Source organism: Heptranchias perlo, chromosome 1, assembly GCF_035084215.1.
Source record: "Heptranchias perlo isolate sHepPer1 chromosome 1, sHepPer1.hap1, whole genome shotgun sequence".
Taxonomy (NCBI): domain Eukaryota; kingdom Metazoa; phylum Chordata; class Chondrichthyes; order Hexanchiformes; family Hexanchidae; genus Heptranchias; species Heptranchias perlo.
The window spans coordinates 107,743,218-107,769,780 of NC_090325.1; the positions used below are offsets into that span (position 1 = coordinate 107,743,218).

At 40.8% G+C, this 26,563-nt stretch overlaps 1 protein-coding gene across 1 annotated transcript in view; it reads right to left on the reverse strand.

The window, feature by feature from the left end:
* Nucleotides 1-11,850: 11,850 nt before the first annotated feature.
* Nucleotides 11,851-26,563, reverse strand: part of lap3 (leucine aminopeptidase 3) — a 39,125-nt gene continuing 24,412 nt past the window's right edge. The window contains exons 9-13 of the mRNA XM_067989425.1: nt 23,523-23,611; nt 18,597-18,699; nt 17,722-17,801; nt 16,692-16,801; nt 11,851-12,957 (exon numbers count right to left, since the gene is read on the reverse strand). Of these exons, the coding sequence (XP_067845526.1) occupies nt 12,762-12,957; nt 16,692-16,801; nt 17,722-17,801; nt 18,597-18,699; nt 23,523-23,611 (578 nt within the window). The 3' untranslated portion in view covers nt 11,851-12,761. The remainder of the gene's footprint in view (nt 12,958-16,691; nt 16,802-17,721; nt 17,802-18,596; nt 18,700-23,522; nt 23,612-26,563) is intronic.

Consider the following 26,563-nt stretch of genomic DNA (forward strand, 5'->3'; position numbering starts at 1 on the left):
TGTTTGTGGGTTTCATTGTCCTTTATTCTGAATGTTGGCCAAACCTTCCAGTTTCATCTAATTTTTTTTGTGTGGGGGGGAGTGGTGGAGAATGGTGGAGCGGTTCATACCTTGGTTTTCACAATGACCATCAACAAGTTCTAAAACAGTTTAATTCTCGATGTGGAGATGCCGGTGATGGACTGGGTTGGACAAATGTAAGGAATCTTACAACACCAGGTTATAGTCCAACAGTTTTATTTGAAAATCACAAGCTTTCGGAGGCTTTCTCCTTCGTCAGGTGAGTGTGGGATTCCATGGAAGGTTACCGCATTTATAGATAATCTTTCCAACTGCCCGTTGTCAAGGCAATCAAAGTGTTCAGACAGAGAGATATTACATACAGGACTACTGAATATACAAACGGTCAGAGCCCAAAGACAGAGAGAGAGAGAGAATGTCCAGTTGTATTAAAAACATAACTTTTTTTTTCTGCTGGTGGGGTTACGTGTAGTGTGACATGAACCCAAGATCCCGGTTGAGGCCGTCCTCATGGGTGCGGAACTTGGCTATCAATTTCTGCTCGACGATTTTGCGTTGTCGTGTGTCTCGAAGGCCGCCTTGGAGAACGCTTACCCGAAGATCGGTGGCTGAATGTCCTTGACTGCTGAAGTGTTCCCCGACTGGGAGGGAACCCTCCTGTCTGGCGATTGTTGCGTGGTGTCCGTTCATCCGTTGTCGCAGTGTCTGCATGGTCTCGCCAATGTACCATGCTCCGGGGCATCCTTTCCTGCAACGTATGAGGTAGACAACGTTGGCCGAGTCACAGGAGTATGAACCATGTACCTGGTGGGTGGTGTCCTCTCGTGTGATGGTGGTATCTGTGTCGACGATCTGGCATGTCTTGCAGAGGTTGCCGTGGCAGGGTTGTGTGGTGTCGTGGACACTGTTCTCCTGAAAGCTGGGTAATTTGCTGCGAACGATGGTCTGTTTGAGGTTGGGTGGCTGTTTTAAGGCGAGCAGTGGAGGCGTGGGGATGGCCTTAGCGAGGTGTTCATCATCATCAATGACATGTTGAAGGCTGCGGAGAACATGGCGTAGTTTAATTCTCGCCATTGAAAGAAACTTGGCTTCCTAAATCCAATGACGATATCAAAAGAATTGAAGCACTGTTCATAAAATGAAGATTGCACGCTATGTTGACCAAGACGAGCAGCGGGCGAAATGTTCCACAACTCTAAGGTTCAAACACAAACTACGGAAAATGTACCCAGCTTCAGGTAGTTTTACCTGAAAAATACCTTTTAATTTCTTGCAAAATAAAATTGTTTGACAGGATGGTCTATTTTGTTTATGGGCAAGTCAAGTTTTCCTATCCACCCGATATTTTTGACTGAGCCAGTGAAGTGCAGATCCAGAAACATCCAAATATTTATGGGTTTCAAGTTGGGCTCAGAACAAAATAGCCTGTTAAACCCTGTACCCTGTAGCCAGTTTCTTATGCATGATGGCTTATATTAGCGATTATGGTTATTTGATACGATACAACGTCAATTATACCAGTACTTAATCCCTTCAGGAGCTTTAGGATTCCCGTCTCTAAACTGATCTCGGAGGACTTTAATTACGTGCGGACCTTATACAAACCCAATTTCACCCCAATTTTTCAGCAATCAAAGAGGGCTTGGTCCAATGTAAGTTATTACCATTCTCTAGGTAGAGCCAGTATACTCAAAGTTAATATTCTTCCATACCTGTTAAAGTTTGTTAAAATTTCTTCAGATGTTCTCAGTGCGAAATTTGTATTTAATTCATAGTTTTATGTTAAAATGGAAACTGTCTACCTTTAACAAATGTCAAAATGAAGGATTGGAGACAAATTGTTTACAGGACCAGCCCATATTGATTGATCTGGGCTTTGATCTAGGTGCAAATGGATTTGTACTTGGTTGTTCATTAACAGGTACACAGAACTCCGTTATTAAGTGAGGACCATGCTCATTCGCATTCTATGCAATAATTCCAACCATTGTGTGTGTGCCTTTTTAAAGTCATGGATGATTTATTTACTGTATCTCATTTGTCATACTGCTTATCTAACTGGATGAGCAAAAATTTCCTCCAATTAAATATTAGGAAGACGTAAGCCATTGTCTTTGGTCCCCACCACAATCTCCGTTCCCTAGCCACCGACTCTATTCCTCTCCCTGGCCACTGTCTGAGGCTGAACCAGACTGTTCACAACCTTGGCATCCTATTTGACCCTGAGATGAGCTTCCAACTACATATCTACTCCATCACTATGACCGTCCTACTTCCACCTCCGTAACGTCGCCTGTCTCCGCTCCTGCCTCAGATCATCTGCTGCTGAAACCCTCATCCATGTCTTTGTTACCTCTAGACTCAACTATTCCAATGCTCTCCTGGCTGGCCTCCCATCTTCCACTCTCCATAAACTTGAGCACATCCAAAACTCTGCTGTCCATATCCTAACTCGCACCAAGTCCCGTTTTCCCACCACCCCTGTGCTCGCTGACCTACATTGGCTCCCGATCCGGAACGCCTCGATTTTAAAATTCTCATCCATTTTCAAATCCGTCTATGACCTCACCCCTCCCTATCTCTAATCTCCTTCTGCTCTACAACCCTGAGATCTCTGCACTCCTCCAATTCTTGCTTCTTGCACATCCTCGATTTTAATCACTCCACCATTGGCAGGATGCTTTCAGCTGCCTAGGTCCTAAGCTCTGGAATTCCCTCCCTAAATCCTCCACCTCTCTTTCCTCCTTAAAACCTGTCCTAACGCATCCTGATGTGGCTCAGTGTCAAATTTTGTTTGATAACACTCCTATGAAGCGCCTTGGAGATTTTACTGTGTTAAAGGTGCTATATAAAATGGTGGAGCGATTAAAATCGGGGATGCACAAGAGGCAAGAGTTGGAGCGCAGAGATCTCGGAGGGTTGTTGGGCTGGAGAAGATTACAAAGATAGGAGGGGGCAAGGCCATGGAGGGATTTGAAAACAAGGATGATAATTTTAAAATCAAGGCGTTACCGGACCAGGAGCTGCTGTATCATTTGATTTCTCTGTATTAACCTATGAGTGAATCTAATAGTTTTAGTCTCTACACATTATTTCGATATGATATTTTCCACCCCGCAGAGGAGACAGAACAAGGTGGGCATCCCACGTGAACTCCAGTGAACTATGTATCTCAGAGGTTAATCGTTAAATCCGGACTGCAAACCCATACACAGTACATATAACACCACGGGTTTAGATAATAGGATACTCAGTATGCTTAATGGTAATGGGGGAAAAGCCTCAACCATAACATCATTTTCAAGGAGTTGGATTAACTTCCTGTATTTTTGTGAAAATTAAGCAACTCAAACTACCTCATCAATCTGCCAAACATATTATTAGGCAACTAAGAAAGAACTTATACTCAAATATGCATCTACATCCTTCACCCAAAATGGATCCTGATGGAACAGAAGACACGCTAGCATCTACTGGAATAACACTATCCCTTTCTTCAGTGATCTAGTTCCCCACAATCTTATCTGTTAGTTTGGGCCACCCAAGTCTAGCAAACTGTCTTGTCATTTTTTTTCTGCATACCACTCAATCTCTCTACTAATTCACCTCTCCAGAACAAACCGAACACTGTCCCCACCATGACAGGTGAAGGCTTTCTGAGTTGTGATAAGGGCTTAGTCCGATCCTATAATTCCAAAGGAAACATTATTTTGAAAGCAAGAGCTTTCAGGTGTGTCATTTTCTAACACTCAAGTGCAAGTCAAGGCTACAGAGCCACTAATTACTTTTAAAGAGCTCCTTACATTCCAACCATCTGAGAAATTGGTCTCAGCTCAGCTCCATCTTAACTAGATTCTTAGAAATTATCATTTACTCACAAAATACAGAAGATATTTTTCCTCAACATCGCTCATCTATCCAAAAGGACTTTATACTCCCATCATGGTATTTAACTTTTTCTTAAATTTCCCTTCTCGTCTACCCAGAAAGCCATTCCATGTATTGAACACTATTGGTGTGAAGAACTGACATCAGTCCTAAAAATGTACCTCTTAGTAGTTTGAACTTGTTCCATAGTCCTACTGTCACAGTTTAGTTTGTAGTGTTCCAGACCTATCTTATATATTGTTTACTGTCTATTTACCTCTATAAAGTCCCTTCTTAATTTCCTCCTTTCAAGGTTGAAAAGTCTAGGTTTCTTCAGTCTTTCTTTGTAATTCAGTGTTTTGATGGTAGGGATGAGTTTTGTAGCTCTTTTCTGAATTGGCTCATGTGTTTCTCTGGTGACCAGAACTGACAGTACTCAACACATGGTCCAACCAGAACAATATACTATTTGAGCAGGACTTCCTTTGACTTGCACTCTACTGTTTTAGCTATATAGTTTAGCATTCTGCTTCCTTCACTTAGTGGGGCTCTGCAGCGATTGGACATGTTGAGCAACTCCTACATTTCTTTCAACTTCCTTAACAATTTCAATATCACCAATTTTGTTTCATGCAATACTTTATATTCATCCATATTAAATTTTATTTGCCATTGATCTGTCATAAGAACATAAGAAATAGGAGCAGGAGTAGGCCATACGGCCTCTCAAGCCTGCTTTGCCATTTAATGAAATCACAGCTGATCAACCTCAACTCCACTTTCCTGTCCGATCCCCATATCCCTTGATTCCCCTAGAGTCCAAAAATGTATCTATCTCAGCCTTGAATATACTCAACGACTTAGCATCCACAGCCATCTGGGGAAGAGAATTCCAAAGAATCACAACCCTGAGTGAAGAAATGCCTCATCTTAGTCTTAAATGGCCGACCCCATATCCTGCGACTAAAGGCATCAAGGGATATAGGGAGAGAGTGGGAATATGGTATTGAGATAGAGGATCAGCCATGATCATATTGAATGACGGAGCAGGTTCGAAGGGCTGAATGGCCTACTCCTGCTCCTATTTTCTATGCCCCCTAGTTCTAGACTCTCCGGCCAGGGGAAACGACCTCTCAGCCTCTACCCTGTGAACCCCCCTCAGAATCTTATATGTTTATATGAGATCACCTCTCATTCTTCTAAACTCCAGAGAGTATAGGCCCATTCTACTCAACCTCTCCTCATAGGACAACCCTCTCATCCCAGGAGTTAATCTAGCGAACCTTCATTGCACCGCCTCGAAAGCAAGTATATCCTTCCTTAGATAAGGAGACCAAAGCTGTACGCAGTACTCCCAGGTGAGGTCTCACCAAAGCCCTGTACAATTGTAGTAAGACTTCCTTACTCTTGTACTCCAACCCCTTGCAATAAAGGCCAACATACCATTTGCTTGCTAATTGCTTGCTGTACCTGCATGCTAACTTTTTGCATTTCTTGTACCAGGACACCCAACATTTAACAGTTTCTCACCATTTAAAAAATATTGTGGTTTTCTATTCCTATCAAAGTGAATAACCTCACATTTCCCTGCATTATACTCCATCTGTCACCACCTTGCCCACTCAGTTAACTTGTCCACTTATATATTTTCTTTTACTTGGTGGTTCTTTACCTGCTTCCTCAAATTCAGCTGCCCCTCCTAGTTTGGTATCATTGGCAAGTTTCATCAGTTTGCATCGCGCTTCTGAATCAACATTTTGCACATACTGAAGGTTGGATACACGTGTCAGCTTGTACCTTTAACAAGAAAGTCCCAAAGTGCTTCAGAGACATATGTAAAACAGACATTGAGCCAGGAAAGGAAATAGAATGGAAATGGGTGACTGAACGCTTGTTCAAACAGATGGGTTTTGAAGCTTTTAAATGAGGGTAGGGAAGTCCAGAGAGTAGGCCTCAACCAGCTTAAGACTCTGCCACCAATGACAGAACAAAGTGACGGAGACGCACAAAAGGCTGTTTTCAAAAGAATGGAGTTCTCAGGGAAGAAGATATAGGGTTGAAGGAGGTTGTATAGAAAGGATTAGGCAAGTCAATGGAGAGACTTAAAGACAAAGACTAGGATTTTAAATTTAAGATGTGGGGAACAGGAAGCCATTATAAGTCAGGGAGAATAGGGGTGATGGGTGAACAGGGTTTATTGTGGAACAGGATACAAGTGGTACAGTTTTGGAAAAATTGGAATTTATGCAGGGTACTGGATGGAATGCTAGCACGGAGGGGTTTTGGAGTAGTCGGGTACTGAGGTGACAAACTCAAACAGGAGTGGGCCATTCAGCCCCTTGAGCCTGTTCCACCATTCAAGTAGATCATGGCTGATCTGTATCTTAACTCCATCTACCCGCCTTGGTTCCATAACCCTTAATACACTTGCCTAACAAAAATCTATCAATCTCAGTTTTGAAATTTTCAATTGACCTTGCCCCAACAGTTTTTTGGGGGAGAGCGTTCCAGATTTCAGCAGCAGAGAAGCTGAGAGAGGGGTGGAGGCAGACAACGTCTTTCCATTGTTAAACTGGAGAAAGTTCCGACTCATTCAGTACTGGTTGTCAGAGCAGTCTGACAATACAGAGGTGGTGGAGGCAGAAATGTGTGTTATTAACATAAGACCATAAGAGATAGGAGCAGGAGTAGGCCATTTGGCCCCTCGAGCCTGCTCCGCCATTTAATGAGATCATGGCTGATCTGATTTTTACCTCAACTCCACTTTCCCTCCCTTTCCCCATATCCTTTGACTCCCTTGCTGATCAAAAATTTGTTTAACTCAGCCTTGAATGTATTCAGTGACTCAGCCTCCACAGCTTTTTGGGATAAAGAATTCCAAAGATTCATGACCCTCCGGGAGAAGAAATTCCTCCTCATTTCCGTCTTAAACGGGCGACCTCTTATTCTGAGACTATGCCCCCTAGTTTTAGATTCCCCCATGAGGGGTAACATCCTCTCAGCATCTACCCTATCGAGTCCCCTCAGAATCTTGTATGTTTCAATAAGATCTCCTCTCATTCTTCTAAACTCCAATGAGTATAGACCCAACCTGTTCAATCTTTCCTCATAAGACAACCCTTCCATACCCAGAATCAACCCAGTGAACCTTCTCTGAACTGCTCCAATGCAAGTATGTCCTTCCTTAAACAAGGGCACCAGAACTGTACGCAGTACTCCAGCTGTGGTCTCTCCAGCACCCTGTACAGTTTTTGCATGACTTCCCTGCTTTTATACTCCATCCCCCTAGAAATAAAGGCCAATATTCCATTTGCCTTCCGGATTACCTGCTGCACCTGTATGTTGACTTTTTGTCTTTCATGTACGAGGACACCCAGATCCCTCTGTACCGCAGCATTTTGTAGTATTTCTCCATTCAAATAATATTTTGCTTTTTTATTTTTCCTCCCAAAAGTGGTTGACTTCACATTTTCCCCACATTATATTCCATCTGCCAAAATTTTGCCCATTCGCTTAACGTGTCAATATCGCTTTGCAGACATTGTGTGTCCTCATCGCAACTTGCTTTTCCACCTATCTTGTATCATCAGCAAATTTGGCCACAAGACACTCTGATCCTTCATCCAAGTCATTGATATATATTGTAAATAGTTGAGGCCCCAGCACTGATCACTGCAGCACCCCACTAGTTACAGATTGCCATTTTAAAAATGACCCTTTTATCCCGACTCTTTATTTTCTGTTAGTTAGCTAATCCTCTATCCACGCCAGTATATTACCCCCAACTCCATGAGCTCTTCTCTTGTGCAGTAATCTTTAATGTGGCACCTTATCGAATGTCTTTTGGAAATCCAAATATACTGCATCCATTAGTTCCCCTTTATCCACCCTGCCCGTTACTTCCTCAAAGAACTCTAATAAATTTGTCAGACATGATTTCCCCTTCATAAAACCATGTTGACTTTCCTTGGTTGTATTGTGAGTCTCCAAATGTCCTGCTACTACTTCCTTAATAATGGATTCTAACTGGTCCATAGTTACCTGCTTTCTGTCTCACTCCCTTCTTGAATAGGGGTGTTACGTTTGCGGTGTTCCAATCTGCTGGGACCTTTCCAGAATCTAGTAAATTCTGGAAGATTACAACCACTGCATCTACTATCTCTGTAGCCACTTCCTTTAAGACCCTCGGATGCAAACCATCAGGTCCAGGGGACTTGTCAGCCTTTAGACCCATAGTTTACCGAGTACTTTTTCTCTAGTGATAGTGATTGTTTTTAGTTCCTCCCTTCCCTTTGTCCCTTGATTTTCTACTATTATTGGTATGTTATTAGTGTCTTCTACTGTGAAGACAGAAACAAAATATGTGTTCAATTCCTGTGCCCTTTCCTTGTTTTCCATTATTATTTCCCCAGTCTCATCCTCTAAGGGACCAATGTTTACTTCAGCTACCCGCTTCCTTTTTATATACTTGAAGCTTTTACTGTCAGTTTTTATATTTCTTGCTACACTCAATTTATTTTCTCCCTCTTTTAGTTATGCTTTGCTGGTTTTTAAAGTTTTCCCAATCTTTGCTATGTTGTATGCTTTTTCTTTTAAGCAGATCCCATCCTTGACTTCCTTAGTTAGCCATGTTCGGTTCACCCTTTTTGTGGAGTCTTTCCTCCTCACAGGGATTTATTTTTGTTGCGAGTCATAAAATATCTTTTTAAATGTTTGCTACTGCTTATCCACCATCATACCATCTAATCTGTTTACCCAGTCCACTTTAGCCAATTCCGCCCTCATTCCTTTATAATTGCCCTTATTTAATTTTAATACAGTAGTTTCAGACCCAAGATCCTCGCTCTCAAACTGGATGTGAAATTCTATCATGTTATGATCACTGCTTCCAAAGGGATCCTTTACTTTGAGATCGTTAATTAATCCTGTTTCGTTACCCATTACCAGATCCAAAATGGCCTGTTCCCTGGTTGGTTCCCCAACGTATTGGTCTAAGAAACAGTCCTTAATACACTATAAACTCCACCTCAGGGCTATTTTTGCCAATTTGATTTGTCCAATCTATGTGAAAGTTAAAATCGCCCATGATTATTGCATTACCTTTTTTACAAGCCCCCCTTATTTCCTGATTTATATTTTGCCCTACAATGTAGCTACTGTTAGGGGGCCTATCTACTACTCCCACCAGTGATTTCTTTCCCTTGCTATTTCTTACCTCCACCCAAATTGATTTGACATCTTGATCTTCTGAGCCAAAATCATTTCTATTATACCAATTTCATCCTTTATTAACAGAGCCTTTACCACCTTTACCTTTTTTTCCTATCCTTCCGAAATGTTAAATAACCCTGAATACTTAGCTTCCAACCTTGGTCACCTTGCAACCACCTCTCTGTAATGGCCACGAGATCATACCCATTTGTTTCTATTTGTGCCATCAATTCATCCATCTTATTACGAATACTGCACGCATTCAGATAAAGAACCTCTAATTTTGTCTTTTCACCATTATTTCCTACCCCGGCCCCATTTGCTAGTGCACTCTTATGTTTGTCCGCTCTGTTTATCATTACCCCCATCACTTTCTTGTCCTACTTCCTTGTCTTTTCTCTATCAATCAAAACTTCGCCCCACCTAAGCCCTCCCCCCCCCCCCCCAATCTATTTAGTTTAAAGCCTTCTCTACCGCCCTAGTTATTTGGTTTGCCAGAACACTGGTCCCAGCATGGTTCAGGTGAAGCCTGCCCCAACGGAACGGCTCCCTTTCCCCAGTACTGGTGCCAGTGCCCCAAGAATCGAAACCCACTTCTCCCATACCAATCTTTGGGCCACGCTTTCATCTCTCTGATCAGATTTACCCTGTGCCAATTTGCTTGTGGCTCAGGTAACAATCTGGAGGTTATCACCTTTGTGGTTCTGCTTTTTAATTTAGTCCCTAGTTGCTCAAACTCCCTCAGCAGAACCTCTTTCTTCGTCCTATGTTGTTGGTACCTACGTGGACCATGACAACTGGATCCTCCCCCTCCCCCTCCAAGTTTCTATCCAGCCCCGAGGAGATGTGCTTAACACCGGCAGCGGGTAGGCAACACAGCCTTCGGGACTCTCGCTCTTGGCTGCAGAGAACATTGTCTATCCCTCTAACTATACTGTTGCGTACTACAACCACGTTCCTCTTTACTCCCCCCACTTGAATGGCCCCCTGAACCACGAGGCCCATTTGCTCATCCTCCCTGCAGTCCCTGCACTCGTCCACAAGGGCTGAAAGAACCTCATATCTATTGGACAAGTGCAGAGGCTGAGGCTCCTGCAGTGCTACCTCCTGATTCCCCGTACCTGCCTCACTCGCAGCCACACCCTCCTGTCCCTGACCACGTGCCAATTCTACAGTATTTAGTCTAAGGGGCTTGACTACCTCCTGGATCAAAGTGTCCAGGTAACTTTCTCCCTCCCTGATGCATCGCAATATCTGCAGCTCAGACTCCAGCTCCTCAACTCGGAGCCTAAGTTCCTTGAGCTGCAGACACTTACCGCAGATGTAGTCGCCCTGGACAAAACTGTCCAGTAGCTCCCACATATTGCAGCTGCAGCACATCTCCTGTCATAACTTTTATTTATTTAATTGATTACTACAATGCCAATCAAATTATTTTTAGGTTGTACTAAGTACTGGCCATGTTTAATTTATTAAATTAAGTTTAGTTTTTTTTTTAAATTTAGTTTTATACTATATGTTACTTAGCCCACAGTCCTAAGAAAGAAGAAAACAGAAGAGATACCGCCAACCTGCCTTACTTGTGACATCACACTGCAAGTTTTGTTTTGTTGTTGCTGTGACCCACTCTCGGTACACTCCTCTTCGCTGACTAATCAAATGCACCTCACCCCTTACTTCACCGAATCCCCTCACTCACCAAATTCCCGATTATAGACTCTGTCGAAACCAGACTCCGTCGATAGCTGCTACACCGTGCATTAACAAAACCCTTCTGAATTTATGCTAGCTGGAATGCCAATCACCTGAGTCAGCCCCAGCTGACAGTCGATTACCAGTTCTAACCAGTCACCTAATTAACTAGGTGACCAACTGCCACTTCAGGCTGCTTGTTTACCACTAACTGAAAACTGCAAGTTCAGATTAAATTTAAGTTAAATGCTTGATGCCAAACTTAGTCAAATTTTAGATAAAGATCAACCCTTAAAAATCCCCTCACTCACCAAATTCCCAATTAGAGACTTTGTCGAAACCAGATTCCATTGATAGCTGCTACTCCGTGCTCCCTCACTCATGTGAACCTGACCCCAGGTTTACAGGTGATGTCACTAAGGGACCAAATGATGTTCAATTGAATATCTTTGATCAGCAGTTATATGTTGCACTTCAATGCCATGAATAATCACCTTCAGTAAGGTCAGCTTAAAATTTGTCAGAACAAATTACATCCCAATCATAAATTATAAAAATACTTGATTACTTATTGCATTGAAGTATCTTAAAGCACTTCAAACAATGAATTATTTTTGAAACACACTATGTAAGCAAATACAAATATCTCACAAATAGCCCTGAAATGAATGACCGGTTAATTTTGGTGATACTGGTTGAGGAATGTAGTCCCCAAAAATATTGGATCAGACAGACAGAACTTCAGGTCATCTCATCCAATGTCCTGCCCTGGGGTTCAGGATAAATGATGACTCCACTGGTTGGTCACAACTCAGCAAAGATACATGAGGTTGGTTTCAGGTGTGAATTGTTAAGATTTCACAATCTGCTCTTAGAAAACCAGTTGGCCCAACTCAGCCTACTCAGGTATTCCTTTGTACATGTACTTTTATTGCAGATAGATCAAAAGAATTGTCTTCATTCTAGAATGATTTTGCATCCATTAATTAGATTTCATCTGACGCTGACATTGTCAATGCTGAATGTTTTGTAATCACAGCTATGGGCATCAGTTAGGAATTCTCATTATTTTCCTTTATTATTTTGGTTTGTATTGTCTCAACTTTATTTTGAATATTACAAAAAATGGTGCAATCAGGTTCATGTCCACAATCTGATCCATGGCAGAGGGAAAAGTAGCATATAGATACCTGGCCTGGCTTTGTCACTAACAATACTGAAGGTTGGATACATGTGTCACAGCTTGTCCCTACAACTGGGGAAACTTATTTCTCAACTATATTCACTATTTATCAAAACTGGTAGGTTTTCACACTTTCACTGTTTGTACTGTCCAAGAGACACTGGGAATACTGCAGCTTGTGATGTTGCTGCAAAGTAATTTATCTTGTACAGCAACACTAAAGTGACAATATAGCTCCACAGTCAGTCCCAATTTCTGGTTTGAAAATACTCCAAATTTATTGGCTGGCAGCAAGTGGGTGTAGCAGTTGCTCCAAGGTGTAAGAGTATGATGCAGCATTATCGTATAAATCACATGCCACTGTCTGTCAATGGCACAATACAACTAATGTGCTCAGCCTGGTAACACAGTATAGCTGCAGCAATAATTTCCTGGATGCATGTTCCTCTACTGCATTGAAGGTGAAAAATCTGAAGCAGCAAGTGCGCAGTAACATAATGAATGATGAGAATTACGGTTTAGAGAAGATAAAAATCATCATTTAACACATTTATAAGCCACTATTACAAATGTCAGTCATGATTATAAAACTCTCCATTAATAAAAGTTGTAACAAAAAATTTTGTATCCTTCTTAATTAAGTATCATCTTTCCAAATGTAAAGGAAAACAAAAAAATCAAAACTAAGCTTAAACACAGATACAAAAGCAAGGGCATTTGTGTGGGTACCAGAATTATGAAACTGATGAAGTGGAAAAATACATGGACTCATCTTTAAAAATACATTTTAAGATTTCTGGCTTTCTTGACTCAGATAGGCTGCAAATTCCACTAATGTCCTGGTAGGTCTTCCTGCCATTCCCTTTCGCAGGTATGGAACTTCATCTTTGTTTGACATCACACCAGCTATGTCGAGGTGAGCCCAGTGAGGGACTGTAACAAACTCTCGCAGGAACGCCGCAGCTGTACACGCACCACCTGACCTGCAGAAACATTTCAGAGCAGAATGCAAGTTACCAAATGGCAGCATATGAATGTACTTCTTTGAAAGTTCACCACAGAGTTTTTAAATTGGAAATCCCCTTCCCGAAAGACCCAAAAAGAAAATTAAGACAAAAAACCTTCACAATTTTTGTTGCATTTTTCTCAACATTAGTCCTGCTCTGTCCTCCCCCTCCTATTATCATTATGCCCACTTGATCCTTAATGGAAACAGAGTCAGGAATGCTATTTCTAAGCGTCACTCTTTGCCCTGCTGGCCAAGTTTCTTGGGTGATTGTTTCATTGGATCATCATTGCAACAATCTGGATAAAACTGTTTGTTTTATATTTTCACTTCTCATCTACTGAGAGCATGTTTTAAAATTTTCATTTTATTTTGAAAAGTGGACAAAATGGACTCCTATTGCTTCAATGTCAGTCACATAATGCAACTAAAGAAGTTTAGGATAGTATTAGATTAAAAGAAGAGGCCTATAATGTTGCCAAGAGTAGTAAGCCTGAGGATTGGGAGAGTTTTAGAAACCAGCAAAGGATGACAAAAAAATTGATAACAAGGGAGAAAATAGAATATGAAAGTTAACTAGCAAGAAATATAAAAACAGATTGTAAGAGCTCCTACAAGTATGTAAAAAGGAAGAGATTTACAAAAGTAAACATTGGTCCCCTAGAGGCTGAGACAGGAGAAATTATAATGGGGAATCAGGAAATGGCAGATGCATTGAATAATTATTTTGAACCTGTCTTCACAGTAGAAGACACAAAAAGCATACCAGAAATAGTGAGGAACCAAGGGGCTAATGAGAGTGAGGAACTTAAAGTAATTATTAGTAGAGGAAAAAGTACTTGAGAAACTAATGGGACTAAAAGCTGATAAATTCCCTGAACCTGATGGCCTACATCCTAGGGTTCTAAAAGAGATGGCTATAGAGATAGTGGAGGCATTGGTTATGATCTTGAAAAATTCCTTAGATTCTAGAACAGTCCCAGAGGATTGGAAGGTAGCAAATGTAACCCTGCTATTCAAGAAAGGAGGGAGAGAGGAAACAGGGAACTACAGGCCAGTTACCTGACATCAGTCATTGGGAAAATGCTGAAATTCATTATTAAAGGAAGTGGTAACAGGGCACTTAGAACATCATAATATGATTAGGCAGAGTCAACATAGTTTTATGAAAGGGAAATTGTGTTTGACAAATTTATTAGAGTTTTTTGAGGATGGAACTAGCAGGGTAGATAAAGGAGAACCAGTGGATGTAGTATATTTGGATTTTCAAAAGGCATTCGATAAAGTGCTACATGAAAGGTTGTTACACAAGGGCTCACAGGATTGGGGATAATATATTAGCATGGATAGAGGATTGGTTAACAGAGAGAAAACAGAGAGTAGGAATAAACAGGTCATTTTCAGGTTGGCAGGCAGTAACTAGTGGGATGCCCCAAGGATCAGCGCTTGGGCCTCAGCTATTTACAATCTATATTAATGACTTAGGGATCGAGTGTAATGTATCTAAGTTTACTGACGATACAGAGCTACGTGAAAAGTAAGCTGTGAGGAGGACACAAAGAGTCTGCAAAGGGGTATTGATAGGTTAAGTGAGTGGGCAAGAAGGTTGCAGATGGAGTACAGTGTGAGGAAATGTGAGGTTATTCACTTTGGTAGGAAGAATAGAAAAACTGAATTTTTTAAAATGGCGAGAAACTATTAAATGTTGGTGTCTGGAGAGACTTGGGTGTTCTGGTACAAGAAACACAAAAAGTTAGCATGCAGATATAGCAAGCAAATAGGAAGGCAAATGACATGTTGGATTTTATTGCATGGGAGTTAGAGTACAAGAGTAAGGCAGTCTTACTACAATTGTACAGGGCTTTGGTGCGACCTCACCTGGAGTATTGCCTACAGTTTTGGTCTCCTTCCCTAAGGAAGGATGTACTTGCCTTACAGGCGATGCAACGAAGGTTCACTAGATTGATTCCTGGGATGAGAGGGTTGTCCTATGAGGAGAGGTTGAGTAGAATGGGCCTATACTGTCTGGAGTTTAGAAGAATGTTAGGTGATCGCATTGAAACATATAAGATTCAGAGAGGGCATGGCAGAGTCGAGGCTGAGAGGTTGTTTCCCCTGGCTGGAGAGTCCAGAACTAGAGGTCATAGTCGTAGGATATGGGGTCGGCCATTTGAGACTGAGATGAGGAGGAATTTCTTCTCATTCAGAGGGTTGTGAATCTTTGGAATTCTCTACCCCAGAGGGCTGTGGATGCTGAGTCGTCGAGTTTATTCAAGGCTGAGATAGATATCACGGGATATGGGGATTGGGCAGCAAAGTGGAGTTGAGGTTGAAGATCAGCCATGATCTGATTGAATGGTGCAGCAGGCTCAAGGGGCCGTATGGCCTACTCCTGCTCCTATTTCTTATGTTCTGATGTAATGATATGGGTGGTGGATGAGCAGGAGTTGGTGCAGGATAGGGTCTGGGCAGCCGTGTATTGGATAAGCAGAAGTTTATGGAGGGTGCAGGATAGGAGGTTGGCCAGGAGAGCATAGTTATATCCTAAAAGTCTTTCAGTATCAAATCAAAACAGAAAATACTTAGCAGTTCTTTTACCACACAACAGTGACAGTACTTAGGTTTACAAATGTAAAGAGCGCTTATCTGGAAGAGTACTGCAAGGTGAAAGGTATTAATGTCTTAACATAAAGGCATTCAACCACAGAATGTCAGTTCCTACAAAATAGGGAACATCTAATGGGTATGAATTTCCTCAGTGTAACTCTATAGTGCAGTATAAAACTACAGAAACAGGATTTACGTCCTAAATAAAAACAATGTAATGAAGGTCCCCCTGAAACATTAACCTATGATTCTCTTTCAGATGCTAAATGACCTGCTGTGAAATTCTAACAATATGTTTTTATTTCACATTAATTAATCCTGCTGAAAATCCTGCTGTAATTCTGAAAACATTATCCAAATTTAAAACACAGATTGAAACAAAAAATGTCTCTGCAGCTTTCCCAGTGTGAAACTATACCTCAAATAGAGGCAGATGAACAAATCTGATATGACAGAACCTTTTTTGACATCTTTCTTCTGAGATATACCAAAGTATGATACTTTTTATTCAAACTCAAGCCACTTTTACACTGGCGCTTGCTTAGTTCTGATTCAACAAGCTGGCTCCCCACATTTATATTGTAAAATCCGACACAGAGTCGGCCCACAAAAAGTTGTCTACGATTCGGTTGCTAGTAGAACAAAGTCGGACTTTGCAGTCTAAACATCAGGACCCATCTCAGACACTGGTATTCAGAAATCAAACTAAGTGGTCGCATAAAAGTGCCATTAGATATGTGAGCGAAAATTGGTAAAAATGAAGTATGGGGTCAAGGCCCATGGTGTAGGACACTAGGTTGAGAAAAGAGATAGGGAGAAAAGACAAGGTAAATTAAGTAATATTAGTTAGGCAATGTCAAGTTTGGGTTTTAAAAGCCTGTACATTGCAGAAGGAAGGGAAGACTTAGGGAGATAAGAAATTCTAAAGTTTTGAGGTTCCGTAATAGGATAGAATGAGTCTGGATTTCAACACAGCAGGGATACAGGTATGCAACAAGATTCAATTTGTTCCGTTTCATGCAATGTACCTTTAATGTCATAACCGTAATACAAAATAAACAAAGTGAGAATTGCTGCGAGTTAAGGGCATGATACTGTATTCACCTGTATTTGCCGATGTTATTCAGGTCTGCTAGTTGTGATTCTGTGACTTGTCTGGTGTAATGTTGGAAAAGTGGCATCCTCCACACTCGATCTCCAGTCACAACACTAGCCTAAACAAACAGTATATGCCCAGTATTATCAGTTGTGATTAAAAATGCACAAAGATTGGTATCTATTCTGCCATCCAAAACTGAAAAGGACATTAATTAAACCTAAATTCTCAATTAAAAACATTATATTCATATTACTAGTGCTACACTTTAAAAAGAGAAAAGGGTGAATAATCCATCAGCTCAAATTCTAATAATTTTTAAGCTATTCCACACATTGTTAGACCACGCATTGTTAATAATAAAAGTACCAAAGAGTACATAATTGTTTAGAATCCGTGTGTTCTAAATTATCTTCAAAATAGATATGTTTTTGAACCACCATGCTTAAGAAGGACCCGAATGAAGGATGGGGATGTAAAAGTGGCCCTTTTTCGTTACAATATTATGTCCCTATAATGTAGTACAACATCAACTTACAAAATAAATGTATTTGGTTTTTAAATACATCTTTGATTGCAGATCTGCAATCAAAATGCTATGTCTTTGTTTTGCAACCAAATCAGTGTTAGTGAGTAATTCTTAAAGCAGTCTGATTAATCTGGTGAGGAGATTGATGATATCTGTTCCTGTTGACATTAAAATACCACTGTACTGTGACAAAAGCTGGTTGGTCAATTTAACAGACTCACGCTATATTGTTGGCTGCTGGTTGCTCTTTCTGAAAATTTATGACAGATAATTCTGCAATCACAACAGACCACCTCACTTGCAGAGGAAACAGGAGGGAGAATTAAGGCTACAGTACTACAGCTCTATCTCTGACCTGCACTTCCTTCAAGCCTCATTTTCTCATGCGAGTGTAGGATCGCAGAATTAGCCCTCATCATTCCATTAAAAAAAAGTGCTTTAAAATAGATAGTAGGTTTTACAAATGAAATTTACAGTTTGGCATTCAACATTGCATAAATGATTCTTACTTGTCTGAGGTGCCCCCACAACCAGTCAGAGTTTGTGAAAACCCCAGTAGCTGCTGATCCCAGAGCCACATCCATAGCACCTGTTAAAATAGCTCAAATCAAATCACTGGATTTAATTTTTTTTTTAAACTGATTAATGTTTAGATTTCAGTAATGTTTGGCTACCAAGGTCTTACATAAGGCATAATAAACAACTTCTCTGCTATCACAATTGTATGTATTACAATAGGATACTGGTTATGTTATCAGTCTAGTAATCCAGAGGTCTGGACTAATAATCCAGAGTACGGAGTTCAAATCACACCATGGCAGGTTGAGAATTTGAATTTAGTTTTTAAAAATCTGGAAATAAAAAGCTGGTATCAGTAAAAGACCATGAAGCTGTCGGATTGTCGTAAAAGCCCAACTGGTTCATTAATGTCCTTACCTGGTCTGGCCCATATGTGACTCCAGTCCCACACCAACGTGGTTGACTCTTAACTGCCCTCTGAAGTGGCTGAGCAAATCGCTCAGTTGCATCAAACCACTACGAAGAATATCACACGGACTGCAGCAGTTCAAGAAGGCGGCCCACCGCCACCTTCTCAGGGCAATTAGGGTATGGGCAATAAATGCTTGCCTTGCCAGCAATGTCCACATGCCGAAAATTTTAAATTCTGAATTAAAATTTTTGCTTTGAACACATTTCAAAAGTTGTCATGCAAAGTTTCAATATCTGGCATCACAATGATGCATTTGCAGTTGGAATGAATTTTTTTTTAAGAAGGCCTCTCTTAGCACTCTCATTCCCAAGGAAATTGGCAGACACTGTACTGTTGTCATCACATGCACTTACTGGCCTTGTGCAAGATCAAAGAAAGTCAGCATTACAATACCTGTTAAAGTCGCAGCATTTACAACTGCTTTGGGGTTAAAGTTGTGTGCATAGCACAGGGCATCAGCTAGTACCAAACGACCCTCAGCATCAGTGTTATCCACCTTAAAGATATAGGATAATTCAAGCAGTGAGAACTTTAAAAACTTCACTGAAATAAGACGTGTAACTAGAATGCCAACATGTAAAATAATGGATGGCGTGAACACTTAAGATCTCGTTCAAGTCAATTTCTTCTGATGGTTTCACAAATAACCAGTTTGAAAACGTCAACTACCCCCCCCGCCTCTTCCCAAGGTCAAGTTTCAGTCTTCACCCAATCAGTTACCAGCGAACAGCAACCCAGGGTGACTCTCAGCAATTTTTTCTCCTTCTGTGTGAAATGGTTACCCTTCCCTCAGCACTTCCAATTGATGACATAGCTCAGGTTCACCATCACATATTTTTACAAAATTTAAAAATGAAATTCAATTCTGGGGCTCAAGAGTCTGAATTATTTTTAGTCTCACCACATTCTCCACTCCCTTTATATTCTACCCCCCTCCACCAGCCACTCGAACTTAATCAGACCAGTTGCACCCAGTGTCCCGTTCGACAGAGCTGATCTATAAACCCACATCCTACCACATACCAAAATCACTTGCTTCCATCTCCACAATATCACCTGCTTCTGGCTCTACCTCACCCCACCCTTTGCTGCTGAAACCTTGAAAAATGCCCTTTTCACCTATTCCAACGCTCTACTTGCTGGCCGCTCATGCTCCAGCTCATGCTCTGCTGATCGTATCCTGTCCCACACAAGTCCCCTTCACCAGTCAACCATGTCCTTGACAACCTACATTGGCTCCCAGCTCCCAAAATTATATTTAAAATCCTTATCTTCCCCTAGAAATCCTTCCACGATCTCTCCCCATTCCATCTCTGCATTGTCTGTTGGTAATGTCGTTGTCAGCAATCTGTTCTACAAAATCCTACACCAGGCTTTAATGTTCATGTTTTCTGTCTCCAAATTCAAAGAAAAATATCTGCCATCTTTATTCTTATGCATGGGGATTGGTGGGGGTGGGGGGGAAAGAGAGGCAAGAGAAGACGCTATTCTGTATGGGAGCACTTAATGGCATACCATTAATACTGGAACTAACCTGAAAATAAGACAATTGATAAGAGTAAAAACCTATTTTATAATAAAATCAATGAGTGGGTCACAACGTTCCAATTCAAAATGTATTGAAAACTCTTATGTTAGGCCCTGTCTACAGCAGTGTTGTTCAAGAGACATTGCTGGCTAGCCACAGGTGTGACTACAGCGACACCATTTTAGCCATATGCACTAATTTTAGTAGAAAACACCTTACATACACTCATACAATATAGATAAAAATACTTCACATGTGTATATTTACTTTACAAACATGTACCACCATTCAGCAACCAAGGGAGTACGGTGCCCACAACGATCAAAAAACACTTCCGCATTCTGCTTTTCATCTTACTATTTTACCAACAAACGCACAAAAAGGTTAAAGTATACATGCATATGCACGCAAATGAGTATTGAGATCACATGTCCAATGATGGTGATTATTAATCACTTTTTATTTACTAATCAGAAATGCAATTAGCCACATCTGGATTCCCAACTAGCCACATGTCGCTCGTGGCTAACATGTTGGACAACACTGGTCTATGGCAAAACCCATTATAAAACAGTCAATAGTTACTTGCAGTACCTGTTATGCCTGTAGATGGCACTGTGATGGGCTTTTTCAATATTAAATGTCATATTATAACAGTGATGTGGAGATGCCGGTGATGGACTGGGGTTGACAATTGTAAACAATTTTACAACACCAAGTTATAGTCCAACAATTTTATTTGAAATTCACAAGCTTTCGGAGGCTTCCTCCTTCCTCAGGTGAATTTCCACAACATTCACCTGAGGAAGGAGGAAGCCTCCGAAAGCTTGTGAATTTCAAATAAAATTGTTGGACTATAACTTGGTGTTGTAAAATTGTTTACAAATATTATAACAGGGTATGGTAGCCTAGTGGTTAAGTACTGAACTAGCAACTCAGCGGTTATGAACTCAAATCCCACCATGGCAAGTTGTAAACTCAATTCAATAAACATGGTAATTTGTGTGCATGAGCATAAAAGCTGTTGTCACTGATTCACTAATATGCTTCAGAGAAGAGAACCTGCCATCCCAGCACTGTCTACGTGGTTGACTCAGGGCAGATAGGGATGGGCAATAAATACTAATTTGCCAGTGTCGTCTACATCCCAAAAATAAAAAAAAGTTACCTCCTAAAACAACAGAGTTAAAAACATGGGTGGAGTCTGCTTGCAGGTTCTGGCCACCAAGTGTCAATGTGGAGCAGTCATGTGTTTGAGCATCTGTTGTCTGAACAACCAAACATGTCAGTAGAAGTATTAGTAATAGTAAATTAAAAACTCTAACTAAATATTTCACCCCCTTCCAGCAGTCCATCACATCCTCATACCTCAGCCAATGACTAAATCCTCTGCATGTTGCTCGTTCTCCATCCTGCCAATCAGTAATCCCACGTCCCACATTACTGTAAGCGAGCAATCGCCTAGTAACCTGTTCCCGTCAGTTTCCTCTGCAACCACCCCCCCCCCCCCCACCCCCAGGGCCACCCATGATCAAAATCCCCGTCTCCTTGTCTGCTGGATCGGCCTCACAATCTCTCTCCTGTACGGTCACCTTTCTCCTTCCTCGCTAAGTCACCGTTCTGTCAAACATCTCCCGTGTTTTTAGGCAGGCATAGAGATCCAGGTCCTACAAGTCCCTATACCGCTAATCAGAATTTCTGCACTCAGCAACACTGAGTAACATCTTGCCCCCTCCCTACTGGGCAGGAATTCTCCCTTCAGTCTCATTTAGAATCATTTCACTCCCCCAACTGATGATCTCACTGAGCAGCTTTCAGTCCCACCATGCACTGCAATATACTGCCACTGACCAGCCTTTTGGACCTTGCCAACCACCGCACCACCACCCCCCTCCCCCCCATTTCCTACCACTGCCGGCCCACTATTAACCCTATACAGTCCCTCCCACCACTGGAAAGAGAAATCAACCTTGGCACACTGCCTCCCCCCCCTTCCTCCATGTCCCCCATCTACTTTACTCGCCTTTCTCTATCTTCTATCCCCTCCCCCATTCAAATCATTTTCCCTCAAACGTCACAACACAGAGTCAAGCAAGTAATGAGTACATTAAAATTTAAAGCGAAGTCTATGTACAAATGTTTATTCAAGAAGCATCCTGGAGCAGGAACACCCAATTTTCTTCTGGAGTATCTAATCTGGGTAGCTATTGCTCACGACAAAAAAAACTTTAGAATATTTATTTAAATTGGGAGTATTTAGTGCAACTAAGGTCATAGTTATTAGAAGTTAGCAACAAGACAATTGAAAATTGCAGCACCCAAACATGAAACCTAGCTCATTTTCTCCTTTCAACTTTGGACACTCCCTTTCCATGTCACACACCATCTCCAGCCAGAATGACAAACTGGAGACCTAGTCACATGCCACCATCAATTCTGCACTATGGGCAGCCATTAAAAGATGTGCAACAGTTCACAGCATTTAGGTCTTTGATTTTCTATAGTGCTTGTTATATGCTCAGTCCTCATGACCAGCACAGATAAGATTATGATTGACATTAATGGGAATCACAGATGCAGTTTCATGTCTCATTGTTCTATGACACAGCATATTGATGTTCCACTGATCTGCCCCAATGTAACACTAACATTTTTAAATGATGGTATTCAAACAAATATAATTTTAAAAGATCCACCACATAGAGATTGCATCCACAGTGGGTACCGACATCATCTGAGTTTCAGTGATTTTTGCAAAATGGGGAATATTGTCCCATTTAACACAGGTGCAGGCAAGACGATAACAGACAATAAGGAAATGGCAGATTAGTTAAATGAATATTTTGTATCCATTTTCACAGTAGAGAAAGAGGACAAAATACCAGCTATACAAGGAAACCTAAAATTAAGTCATGGGGAGGAACTTATTGGATTTAATACAAATAAAAAGTAATGAAAAAATAATGGTACTTAAGATAGACAAATCTCCAGATTTTGCAGATTTGCACTACCCTTAGTGTGGAAAAAGTACTTTCTGATTTTACATCTGAATGACCTCTAATTTTAAAATGATGCCCTCTTGTTCTGGATTCCTCCACCACGGGAAATAATTTCTCTGCATCTATCATATCAAATTCCTTTATTATTTTATACACCTCAGATTAGAAGAGGAAACTGCAGATGCGTTTGTCATAATATTCTAAAGCTCTCTAAATTTGGGAATTATGCCTTTGGATGGAAAACTGCAACTCTATTATTGAAGAAGGGAGGGAGAAACCAGGAAACTACAGACCTGTCAGTTTAACATCAGTTGTGGGGAAGTTGCTGGAATTTATCATCAGAGACAGAGTATTCACAGCACTTGGACAAGTATGAGCAAAGAGAGACAGAATGGATTTTTGATAGGTAGGTCATGTCTGACTTTTTTTTTTGAGGTCATTAACATTGTGGATATTGGAATGTCCATGGATGTATGTTGTCTATATGGATGTGGTCTATATGGATGTCCAGAAGGCATTTGATAAGATTCCGCACAAGAGGTTATTAGCAGAATTAAAAGCACGCGGAATTGGTGGTAAGCTTGTGACATGGGTCGGAAATTGGTTGAGAAGTAGGAGACAGACTAGGGATAAGGGGAATGTATCCCTTCAAAACACTTAATTTCTTGGCTGCATCCACAACATTTATTATAGCACAGATAGAACAATCTTCGATCCACTCACATGTAGCCAAGTAGAAAATGACTATCCCTGTCCTTAAAAAACATTTTAACAATTAAAACATTATTTTACCTGTATTGTTTTCCCATTCTTTGCTTTGACTACATCACCAGGTTTATTTGCTCTGCCATTCAGCATATTCTCACACAGAGGAGCCAAACCTAAAAGATGCATTAGCCATTAGTAATAAAGCTTTACCACCAAAACTAAATGTGCGTCTCCTATCTCCTGGCATCTCCAAACGGAGGTGATAAGAATTTTAAGCACCCCCTATTCAGAAAAGTAAAACCTTTTTTAGGTCAGAAAAGTAAAACCCATACCCTAAAAATTAGAGCCAGGACTTTCAAGAGTGAAGTTAGGAAACACTTCTACACACAAAGGGTGATAGAAGTTTGGAACTCTCTTCCGCAAATGGCAGTTAATGCCAGCTCAATTGTTCATTTTAAATCTGAGATTGATAGATTTTTGTTAACCAAAGGTATTAAGGGATATGGGACTACGGCAGGTATATGGAGTTAGGCACAGATCAGTCATGATCTCATTGAATGGCAGAACAGGCTCGAGGGACTAACTAGCCTAGTCCTGTTCCTTTGGTTCAGTACCTAATTCTTCTCATTGTTTCACAATTTAGAGACATTACACACTATTGACTGGATTTAAAAACACTCTTTAATGCAGTGCTAGTAAAGTGGTGATTTCCTATAGAATTAGGGGTCATCTCAGAGAAGATCAGTTTATATGAGAGTTATTTGCATAAGTGCTGAGTGGACCTAATCCACTACTTTTTGGGAGGAGAGGCAAGGAAACAAGGCACTTAAAGCCTCTCTCCTCCTAAACTATTCAGTTAACGACCGACGGATAGAACAAGACCATTTCTGGAACTGGGAGATTTTTTTTAACAAAATGAAAGAGGAAAATATTTAGAAAAAGAACATTGTACTGATAGACAAATCACAAAGTAGCAACGCAGGTTAATAAGTCATAAAAAAACCAAACCAAGCACTGGGGTTCATTTCTAGAGGGACAGAATTGAAAAGCACAGAAGTTATGTTAAACTTGTATAGAACCTTGGTTAAACCACACTTGGAGTACTGTGCACAGTTCTGGTCTCCATATTATAAAAAGGATATAGAGGCATTGGAGGAGGTACAAAAAAGATTCACAAGAACTGAGAGGATACACTTATCAGGAAAGGCTGAACAGGCTGGGGCTCTTTTCTCTAGAAAAGAAAAGGCTGAGGGGTTACTTGATAGAGGTCTTTAAGATAGTGAAAGGGTTGGATAAGGTAGATGTAGAGAAAATGTTTCCACTTGTTCACACCTCCAATGTGTCCAAAACTAGAGGTCATAAATATCAGATAGTCACTAATAAATCCAATAGAGAATTCAGGAGAAACTGCTTTACCCAAAGAGTGATAAGAATGTGGACCGTGCTACCACAAGGAGTAGTTGAGGTAAATAGGAATTTATAACAGGAATTTCTAGTGCTGCCTTCTAGAGATGTAGATTTTTAACCCTTTGAGCACTAAAGGAAATTCGACCTTAGAAATATTCACGCACAAAAGTACAATTTATCCCAAGAATATAAATTGAACGATGTGATTCTATACAGCACTCCCTTTAAAATGGTATATAAATTGTGTAAATACAGATAATGCTCCCACATTTTAAATGCAACAAATGACATTCAGTACTCAAAGGGTTCATGATGAAATTATCTGAAACTAATAAATTGTGCAACCAGAGCAGACTAAAAGTGCTTAGATCCACATTTTCATAGTATCATTGTAGGTATAGCACAGGAGGAGACCATTTGGCCCATCGTGCCTGTGCCAGCTATCCAATTAGTTCCATTCCCCTGCTCTTTCCCTATAGCCATGAACATTTTTCCCTTCAAGCATTTATCAAATTCCCTTTTGAAAGTTACTACTGAATCTGCTTCCACCACCCTTTCAGGCAGTGCACTCCAGATCATTACAACTCGCTGCGTAAAAAAATGTTTCCTCATGTCGCCTCTGGCTCTTTTGCCGATCACCTTAAACTCTGGTTACTGACCCTTCTGCCACTGGAAACACTCTTTCCTGGTTTACTCTGTCAAAACCATTCATGATTTTGAACACCTCTATCAAATCTCCCCTTAACCTTCCCTGTTCTAAGGAGAACAACCCCAGCTTCTCTAGTCTCTCCACGTAACTGAAGTCCCTCATCCCTGCCACCATTCTAGTAAATTTCTTCTGTATCCTCTCTTAAGCCTTGATATCCTTCCTAAAGTGTGGTGCCCAGAATTGAACACAATACTCCAGCTGAGGCCTAACCAATGTTTTATAAAGGTTTAGCATAACTTCCTTGCTTTTGTACTCTATGCCTCTATTAATAAAGCCCAGGATCCCATATGCTTCTTTAACAGCATCTCAACTTGTCCTGCCACCTTCAAAGATTTGTGTATGTACACCCCCGGGTCTCTCTGTTCCTGCACCCCCTTTAAAATTGTACCATTTAGTTTATATTGCCTCTCCTCATTCTTCCTACCAAATTGCATAATTTCACACTTCTCTGCATTAAATTTCATCTGCTATGCGTCTGACCATTTCACCAGTCTGACTGTGTCCTCCTGAAGTCTGTTACTATCCTCCAAATTGTTTACTACATTTCTGAGTTTCGTGTCATCTGCAAACTTTGAAATTATACCCTCTGTGCCTAAGTCAAGGTTGTTAATATATATCAAAAAAAGCAGTGGTCCTGATACTGACCCTTGGGGAACACCACTGTATACTTCCCTCCAGTCTGATAAACAACCGTCCACCACTATTCTCTACTTTCTGATCCTTAGCCAATTTTGTATCCACACTGCCACTGTCCCTTTAATCCCATGGGCTTTAATTTTGCTAACAAGTCTATTATGTGGTACTTTATCAAATGCCTTTTGGAAAGTCCACATACACATCAACCTTCTCCATTACTTCATCAAAGAACTCAATCAAGTTAGTCAAACACGATTTTCCTTTAACAAATCTGTGCTGACTTTCATTTATTAGCGCATACTTTTCCAAGTACCAATTAATTTTGTCCCGGATTATTGTCTGTACAGGTTTCCCCACCACCGACGTTAGGCTG